The sequence below is a fragment of the Gordionus sp. m RMFG-2023 genome, chromosome 5, assembly GCF_954871325.1.
Source record: "Gordionus sp. m RMFG-2023 chromosome 5, tfGorSpeb1-WG-v2, whole genome shotgun sequence".
NCBI lineage: Eukaryota > Metazoa > Nematomorpha > Gordioida > Chordodea > Parachordodidae > Gordionus > Gordionus sp. m RMFG-2023.
In genome coordinates, this window is record NC_088779.1 from 21,489,517 (window position 1) to 21,499,940 (window position 10,424).

The following is a 10,424-nucleotide window of genomic DNA, read 5'->3' on the forward strand; positions in this document are numbered from 1 at the left end:
AAATTGTTCCCTATATGGGTATGGGCACAAAAATAAAACTAATTTCTTTTTTTTTAAAAAACCACATTTGTATAAAACAAAAGAAAATTGATTGTTTAATTATTATGTTTATAGTTATACCTTCATTTTTAATCATGTTTTGTTAGTGGGTTGAAAAATTAACCACAATTATATTTATTCTATAGTTAAAGTTGACATAGATAACGCTTACCTGTTTTAAAAAAAATATTATATTTTAATTTTAAACATAAATATAAATATAAAATTTTAAATGAAAGATTAAAACTGTTAATTTGTAAATATAAACATGTTTGCTTGCATTTAATTATACCAAAACTTTAAATATTATCACCTAGTAGAAAATTATTTAATAGAATATATTCTATAATAATAGATAATTTTTTAATAATGAGTATCTTTATACTAACTTTTACGACTGCACCATCGCCGTAATTTTATTTTTGGGAGATATAGGTTTCACCATTATAACGGAAACTATTTAAATTTTTTAGCATTAAGAAATTTTTTATTCGGAATTCAAAAACTTTCCCCAAATTTTGATAAGCTTGAGTTTGTCAAAGAGTACCATTCTTTATATGAGATCACAGGTGACTCAAAAATCTCAGGCAAAATTACTATATTATTTATAACTACGTCAAAATAAACTAATTCTTATAATAGAAAAAAAAAATTTATATACTGAAAAAATTCTTTTTATAATACAGATATCACAATTGAGATACGAGCTAAAATGCAAGGACAAGATGCTACAGATATACATTTCCGACGACAATGATCAATCACCCACTTATAGGTAATTTGGCAAATATTTTATTCATAAATTACGATTTGACACTAGTTAAAAATGACGACTTCAGGGTAGATAAAATAATATCATAGTTTGCTTCTTTTTGAACTCCTAACTATTCTAAATGGTTGTAAAAAAAGTAAAAATAATGGTTAGACGTTATACGAAACTTAAAATTCTTCGAGAATCAACGCGAGCAAATTTTGGCAATGCCGATGATAATAAGCCAATGTCATCACTTCTATTTGTATAGGGATTTAAAAAAACCCATCGGAATTATTTATATTAAGAATATAAATATTATGGGGGTGCTAGTTTCGAAATTCCAGTCCTGCTAGTAATATTTTTTTTATGAAAGTAAAAGACACAAATATGCTTTAATTATAAGTGTTAAAATAAATTTTGCGAAATTCCGGCCCGGTCATTTCAAATATTTAGCACAAGTTATGAGGCACACCTACCTCTAATATGTTGTAATATTCGATTTTAGAAAAATTGTATGAATTTCCTAATCCTAATAATCTATTTATATTTTTTAAAGTCCGATTGACAATAATATGGATAGGAATTATAGCCTCTACGCTTCTCCATGTTACAATAAATCATTAAAACTCTTGGAGGAAAAAACCTCTAGATTGGAGAAGGAAAATGAACATTTACAAATCGAGGTAAATTATTTTTGGTATTTTTTGTCAATAATGTAGGGCCTTGGCACTATCTCATTCTCATAGACCGACAAAAATTTATAATGAATCATCTTTATTTACTTTAGCGTCAAATTTTTGTTCCATTTTTACTAATAAAGTTTTTTTTCCTATGTCTGGATTACTATTGACAAGAATGATTTTTTTATTAAGCCTGTGTCAAAAATATTAAAAAATAAATTCACAAACTTTCGAAATTTTAGAAAATAAATAAAGCTAACATCAAAACATAATTCTAGAAAATTTTATAAATTTCAAAAATTTGACACACGATTTCATAAAAATTTGCAAATTTTGAAACTTTTCAAATTTAAAAAAAAAATTTGGAAATTATCTAACGAAATATTTTTTATAAAAATATCTCTAATTAAAAAAATTTACAAAAATTTATACATAATATTTTAAATTATAAAAGAAAAATAATTATACAATAGTTAATTGTTTTCCCAAAACGAGGAACTGCAATTATATTTATATTTAAAAATTTGAAGCCATAGTACTTTTATAGTAATCCAAGATTATTAGTTAACTTAAAAGAATAATAATATAACAGACTCGATTGTTCATTCTAAACACTATGCACTAGAAGAATAATAATATATTTTATGCGACATCTCATTATTTTCCTCGGGCTTATTTCACCTTCTTATAGGTGTATCTTCGTTCGGGCGTAGAGCTTGCTAAACATTGGACTTAGTCCAAGAGTTACTTGTTTAATTATTTCCTAGCCTTTCCAGTTAACATTGCTTCTTCTATTTCGGAGTGTTTATCTCATTCTCTTGGTCAGCCTGTTTTCAATTGTTTTTCCATTATTTTACAACTATTTCTTTGTATCATCCTTTCGATGTGGATTTATCTGTGAATACCCGACTTTTGCTTGTAACAACGTGTATGAGTTATGAAAGGCTTGGTATTTATTGTTTTTTTAAAAAAAAATTATCAGTCGCCGACAAAATAATTTTTAGATATTCGACCCGTTGCTGCTGTCATCTTTATCTTGTTAGCCATTTGCGAAATACTGATTTTTTTGACCCGAAGGCTGGGTAAATTGTACAAAATTATTTTACTCTCCGAGCAAAAAAAATACGACTCTGGCCGAAAACTTTAAAAATTGTTCACGGCCCGGGTTAGGTCTGCCCATGCTGATCTCTACTCTTTTCTTCGAAAAATTTGTTTCTGATAGAGGGTGTATTTTTGGGCTGAATGATTGAGTTTCTGCAGAGGAGAGCAAAATTGTTTGAGATTAATTTGCAGTTCGTTGTCCATTACTAGTGGGATTTCATACGTGTTAAATTAACGTTCTAATTTTTTTACAGGAGTGTCTGTTGTTATCTTTTTTAGTCGATCATTTTTAATCCATCGGCAAATTTATAAAAGCAAATCTACTCCTTAACATTTATGACGGAAATTTAATAGAGTATACTGGTATTTCGGTATGTTTGACATCCGACCCCCTTAATCAAATTTTCAATATTATTCATTTTAAACCAATACATAATGTCTCGAATTGATTTAAAAGCCGTGATATCTGGATATCTTAAGGGATTATACTCTCGTTCCAAAATAAAATACTATCACCTGTTCAATTTTATCTTTGTAACTCCTCGATTTTGCTTGCTATCTTGGTTACGTTTATCATTATTTTTTTAATATTTTCACTTTACGTAATATGATATCTTTTTCTGCCTTGTCTGTGGGTTTCTTTCTTTCTAAATTTGGTAACCCTATATAATTTATGGTGCTATATAATCATTATCAATTTGTTATGTAGTATTATATCCAAAGTTTCGAGATAAGGCATTCGCTTCGGTGTTCTCTCTTTGCTAAACAGTAATATCTATGGTTTATACGCCCATCATACTAATCTTTGGTTGATCAATGCACTTTAGTTAGATCTTTTTGGATGTCATATAGTCTTATTTAAATGAATGTGGTCGGTTTTTCCATTCATAAAAAAGCGTTTAAAAGTGTACATACATGAGGAGGCGGTAGGCTCCATGGTAGTTAGGATTCCCCTCAAAAATAATGTTACTTCGTGCCTTTAGCCAGAACTTTCTTTCCAATCAGTGTGTTAATCATCAGTTTTTTTAACGATGATCACGTTATCAAGATATAGTTCACTGCAACAACTATCACCCCCTCCCCACCCCCCTCAAAATTTTTTTTAAAACATTTATTAACCTTAAAAGAACACATTTCTTACAATTTCATTTTTTTTCTCTTAATGAACCCTAAATAAGCAAATTTAATTTTATTTAATAAAATACGATTATTGATCTATATCCTCAGAAAATATAACTTTATTTTAAGTTTTGTTTTTAAACGGCCCGATTTAGCCTATTTTTAAAAATGGCTGACTCAATCTTAGCTAAAAGTAAATTTTGACCACCGATGGCAGAAAGGTTTGAAATTCTATTGAAGAAACGTTACTCGAATACTTTACAGGTTTCATCACTCTAGTTAAAATATGAATTTTACGGGGTATACATATTATTTTTTAACCATCAGACTCGCAAGTTAGGCGGTACGGTAAACGATTTTGAAAATAGAGAGTTGGAATTGGTCGATGATTTCGTCCAGCAATTCAGTAAAGCATTTTTTAAAAATAGATTCTTGTAAAAATATATTACTTTAAATATTATGTGTTTCCATTTATATCTTTTTATTTAACCAGTTTTTTAAAAAAAAAAAAGACGAATGGAATGCCAAAGTTCAAACGCTATTAGCTGATCTAGAAACAAAAGACAATTTCGCGGCAGAGCAAAGGGAAGAATTGGATTCCTTGATCAAAGATTTAGAAATTTCCAAGCACGAAAAGAAAGTTATGAGCAAAAATATGGAAGAACTCAAGTGTAAACTTATATTATCGGAAAACTACCAAATAGATCTCAACAAACAGGTTTAGATTTTTTTAAAAAATTATTTTATTTATGAGAATTGAGAGGCATAAAAGTGGAGGAAAATGGTTATTTTTAATTACTTGCAAATAAGGTGATACCATATATTTAGCTTTCATTTTAAATAGTTTTATAATAATATTCATTGAAAAACAATTCAAAGTTATTGGACATGCAGATTCGATACAAGGAAGCCGCTTCCATGCTACACATTATTCAGGAAAACGCCAGGAACGAAACATTACATACCGATCCCAATACATTGAACGACCAATCGAAAGCCTGCTGCTTTTATTGCTCACTGATAAATTCCTCGAAAAATGAAGTTGAAATGTTTGGCAACGATGCCGATAGAAACGCATCATCCACTCACGTAGATTGTAACATGTACGATAATAATTGTTATATAAATAATGGAAACTTCGGGTAATGACTTGGATACCCTTTGAAGCAGAATTAAAAGAGCGCAATTTATAGTCTTTTTTATAGAACCGGCGAGACCCCAATACTTAAGATTTACCGGTAAAGGCTCAAATATCTGGTAGATTTTAGAAAAAAATACAATTTGTTAAACAACGTCCAAAATTTGAGTGGTCAAAATGTTTTTTATTTTAATTTGGTCAATATAAAAAGGTCGGTAATATAACAGCCATTTATTTATAATTTAAATCTAAACCTATCCCATATCTGTATTTTGGTGTAATCAAACAGAAATCTGCGTCTTTAAAAAGTAATTGACCAGTTATCAGCTTATTTTGTTTATGGTGAACTTCACATCCAATATCAATTTCTTTTTTAAAAACATTGGCGTGATTGTGATTCGAACTAAGATATGCGCAAGGCAAGTACGGCGTCTTGACAACTGAAACCTTTGTTTTTCTGTCTCTTTTCATGGTCAAAGAAGCACCAAGCAAAATTTATGAATAACATGTAGATTTAAATTTTTGAATATAAACTGCCTTGAACAATCTCGTTAACCCCCCCCCCCCCTCGCATTTTAGCAGTCTGAAATCTTATAAATGTAACTTTTCTTTATTTTAACATTTCCAACTACTGCACTTAGATCAATTAGTTTCCTATATAATATATATATATATCGGAGACCTGCAGAGGTACCATTTGCACAGCCCGACCCGGATTTTTTTTTAAATTAAAATTTCGGGTTTTATATTTTTAGGCCCTGCCCGGTTTTTTAAAAATGTATTTAATTTTTATAGCTAATAATAAAATTTAAAATATTTGGTTTTAAAATACACGACCTGGCTCGGGTATTTTTTTTAAAAAATTTTTTAGGCCTGGCTTAGGGCTAGGCCTGCAGGTCTAGGTATATACTAGTATATTTTTTATTTAATTTGTTCTTAGGCCTTTCGAGTCATCATCACCCAATCAAGAAACGCTCAATTTTATAGCAGAAAGTGGATATGAGTAAATTTATAATATATATATAACATATATTTTAAATGTTGCAAATTTTTGTTAAAGTCTTCCATTTAAAGTAATATTGTTAACATGCTTATTACTCTAAAAAAATAAACTCTGATAGGTCTTCCATCAACAGAATTCCACTGCGTCAAAGTTACAAATTTAATAAGTAAAAAAATTACTATTATTTTGTTTAAAACGTCTATTTCGCTTATTTTTTTTAAAAGCGGTTAAATCAAGATATTAGCCGAAATGGTATTAACTATAGCCCTTAAAATTTAATGAGGAAGGGTTGATTCTATTCTGGCCAAATCATGAAGCTTAGATATTTATTTATTATTTGGCGGAAATCTTTAGCCGATTTCATCGAGGTTTTTAACAACACTACTAGCCAATTATATTAATACTATTCATATCCTTTCAAATATATTTAACATATGAGGCATATGATAAAATACCAGAGATCCTTGTCTAGGTTAGTAATTTAGACCTAGCGCTGGATTTGAAAAAAAATAGTTTCAAACACGGCCCAGTATTTTTAATATGCTGGAATTTTTAAGATTTTGGCTATATCTTGTAACTTATTTCAAAGGGAAATTGTAAGTATGAGTAGTAAATGATTATTAAATATTCCATTTTATATATTTTTCTAACTGATTAATTGAGATAAAAAAATTTTAAATTGTCCTGGCCTGGATTTTGTAAAAGCCCGGGCTTATAATTTTTATAATATTTATAGCCTGGTTCTTATAATACCCAGTTGACTTTGTTCTGGACTTGCAGGTCTGAATATATAAAATTCACCTCCATATTTATAAATTCTTAATTGTTTTTTAAAAAACACTTTGCCTCCCAAAACGAAATGTCCAAAGTCTCTTACCAAACTCCGACAATTTCAATCAACCGGTGATCCCTAGGTATCTTGATTTTACTTATGACAGCACATTGTCACAGTCTTCCTCTTCTATATCTTGTCAAGCTTTATCAAACGCATCTGAAGATTTTTGTGACCATAAATGTTTTATAACTACTACCTCTTATTATAATATATTATTTATAACAATCGATAAAAATTTATTTACAAGGAATTTTTGTTCGAAAATGTTTAAGTATTAACAATTCAAATTTCATTTAATGACAGCCCATATAATTATAAATATTGCATTTCTAGATGTTTTTCAGTTTATCGCCTGATTATTAAAGTCAACCTTGGTCAAATTCTTAGTTTTTTAACCCTTATTACAATTTTTAAAAAACTCCCTTCAAAAGTATACATTTGTGATAAAATATGATTGTTACAATTTTAACTAGGTGGCATGATCCCATTCAGTATATATGAGGGTGTGCTGAAATTGGTTGGTATTTATTTATGAGCGGCTGTCTTTGAAATTTAAGCATGTTTAAAAACTATACTTATAATATCCATTATTTTTATTTATTTTTTTACATTTTAGCTTCCTATTTATTTATATAACATAATTCAAAAATTATTAGCCGCAGATAATAATTATATCACGCACAATAAAATGGTCAAAAAATCAGCTTCGGAATACGACAATAAATTTGCTCACCTTAAACCCGTTGAAAAGCTAGTTGGAAACTCAAAAAAAATGAGTTACCTGCGCAAACTGAAATTAGTTAAATCTTTGGAAGGTAAACAGTATGTGTATTTTTACTCCTTTTTTGAAAAAAAAAATACTAATTAAAAAAATAATTTGCCTAACCTTGATCGTAAATTCGCCCAATTTTCAGATTGACTTATTTAATAGCCATAAATTAAGATTATATCTTAAATATTGTTAAATAGTTACTTGGAATTATTTGTTATATTAAATAAATACAAAAATTGAATAATATACTTGCATATAAATTCATATTAATAAATTTTTATGAATAATGATATCGTCCATTTTGACGTAAAGTGGGCTAAAATACGATCAAATCTCACTATCAAAGGAGGCCCTCCCCCAAAAAATGTGATGCGTATATACAGATCGATTTTTATTATTATTGTACATTATCTGATAGGAAAATATTTGAGGCAATTGAAACACATTTATTTCTAAAATTTATATATCGTTCTAAATGACAAAAACAAACTCCCTCTTTTCTAAAAAGTATTTGAGTGCTTGAATAAATTTACCTTATCCTCCATCTTTATTATATAGATCACATCATAATTTTTTGTTATAGGATCCATCACACTTTCCAAATGGAAAACCTTGGCCTCCAATTCCTTGACTCCGCTCACTCCACCAGGCCATAAAGACAATAAACCGCATAAGAATAGGATAGATAATCAACTTCAAATCATGAATAATGACCATTTCCACGACGATTCTTTAAAGAAAGGCATTTTGAATCGCGTTTCTTTGCCCTTGAACTCTTCGTTTTCCCTCACCGACCTGACTGAACAAAAACATTATACCCATATTTGGCTCAATACTCATATTAAGGAAGAAAGGGAAGCCTTTCTCAAGCAAACATTTGAGTTAATTTTTTTAATGATAATTTTTTAAATAAAAATGGGTATTTAAAACAAAAGGCCGAATATGTATATAAACGGAATAAAATTTTATAATTTGTTGATGGAAAGAGGGAAAAAAGAAGGGAAAGATTATTTCATTTTAAAAAGTGTTTTGAATTTAATGTTTTAGTTGTTTATTACGTTTTTTTAAAGTATTTGACATGTTGTTAAACGGCTCTTTTTGAGCTGATTTTATAAAATGGCTAACTCAATATTTTATCCCGATGCCTTGAAATATCGCTGACAGATGTCCAAATCTTTGTGTTATCTATCAGCAAAATCTTTATATTTTTCTAAATTTATTGAGCTCAGCGTTTTTAAAATCGGCTCTAATCCAGCAGTTTAACAACACTAATAATAACCTTATATAAAAATTGTTAACAATATTTTAGCTCTAAGAATTTCCAGGCTCTAGCCAGACCACGCAAATCATTTTTAAATTCTTCGCTGCTAACGCTCAAGAATGATAAAAGTTACAAATACACCGACAATGATGCCATCGATTCACATTCCGCCATAACATCAATGTGTCTCGCTCCTCCTTCTAAAAACTACAAAGCTAATTACCATTCTATGGGCCTGGCCTCTATTCTGTTTACCTCCCAAAGTGACAACCTCGATAAACATGTATCTAAATCGACTAGCTCTTTGGATTCACTCAGCACTCTGGAAGAACATCAATTCGATCATCTTAACCGAAATTTCGATAATTTATACTATATTCCCTCTCTCGCTGCGCAAAATAATTATTTTAGGGGGCGAAAATCGAACCTAACAATAGACAGACTTAAGGATACAATGCGGTCCTTAGATTTTATAACGCATCATAACCATGGCAAAGGCGATGGCAATCATAACGCGACAAATAAAATTTGTAGAGACACTTCGAAAGTTCTCACCAATGGTTATAAAAATTATTACACCCCTGGAAGGCAAACTAACAACGGGAAACCTCGGGTGCTAAATATAGACGCATTTTACGCCAATATGCATAGGCTACGAAGGTTACAAAGATCTAACAACGGCCTTAATACATTTAAACCTGCCGCTTCTGTCAAAGTAGATCTTAAGAAATCGAACTCTAATGATTTTTCGAAATTTATGACTAACCCTCCTTCCTGTTTTTCTTACATCAACAGATATAATTCTAGTTGCGTTATCGAATAATTAGGGCTAAAAAGGATTTTTCCGATATAATTTTATACTAAATGTATGATAGGGATCAATTCTTTAAAAAAATATTTGTTTTATCAGATTTTTTTTTATAAATTTCAATTTTCATTTACATTTTTTTTAGGTCTGGGGGTTTTTCCCCGCATTTGATGTTTCCTTCTATTCATAGAAAATTTTTTTATCCAAAAAATCAAAAAGTTTTGAATTCAAAAAATATTTTTTAATCTTTTTCGCTTTTATCGTTTTTTATATCTGGTCTCTTGAGAAGCTTTATAAACGGCGTGTTATCCGGTAAAATTAGACTAACACGATTTATTTCTTTTTTAAGAAATAATTAATAATATAATATTATTTAAAACTACGGTGACTAAAATTTTTTATATAATAATATATTACAAATAAATATATATATTTAAAAAAAAAGGTAAAAATAATTTTAGTCAGATTTCTATAAACATTTCGTTAATTTTAAAAACTGAAATCGCGTACAAATAGTTTTACATTTATAATGTATAATTCCCATTTTTTAAATAACAAAAACTATGTTTTTTGCACCCATTTTTGTTTGCATACTAATTTAATGATTTAGCAGATGCTTAGAATCTGCTGATATCAAGGAATCATTTTGGATATTACCCATTAAAAATATATTTTTTTATAAAAAAAAGTGGTATCTAATGATTGGAGTCCTTTAATACCGAAACCTAAAATATAAATATTATAAATAATATATAGTTTTATAACATAATAATTAATAATATATAATTTAGCATAATAAAAGAGGCAGTTTTATATTTTCGCTATTAAAATTGTGTAAATTCTATTTATGAATTTTTTTTTTAAAAATTGTTTGGAATTTAAAAATATACCTTTTTTAATAAAAATGATTATAT

The 10,424-nt window shown here is 28.7% G+C and overlaps 1 protein-coding gene across 1 annotated transcript in view; it reads left to right on the plus strand.

The window, feature by feature from the left end:
• Positions 1–10,424, plus strand: part of LOC135930241 (uncharacterized) — a 31,634-nt gene extending 21,210 nt beyond the window's left edge. The window contains exons 7-17 of the mRNA XM_065467024.1: positions 726–814; positions 1,350–1,476; positions 4,021–4,099; positions 4,206–4,411; positions 4,573–4,796; positions 5,772–5,834; positions 5,953–6,000; positions 6,704–6,849; positions 7,326–7,484; positions 8,025–8,322; positions 8,751–10,424. Of these exons, the coding sequence (XP_065323096.1) occupies positions 726–814; positions 1,350–1,476; positions 4,021–4,099; positions 4,206–4,411; positions 4,573–4,796; positions 5,772–5,834; positions 5,953–6,000; positions 6,704–6,849; positions 7,326–7,484; positions 8,025–8,322; positions 8,751–9,525 (2,214 nt within the window). The 3' untranslated portion in view covers positions 9,526–10,424. The remainder of the gene's footprint in view (positions 1–725; positions 815–1,349; positions 1,477–4,020; positions 4,100–4,205; positions 4,412–4,572; positions 4,797–5,771; positions 5,835–5,952; positions 6,001–6,703; positions 6,850–7,325; positions 7,485–8,024; positions 8,323–8,750) is intronic.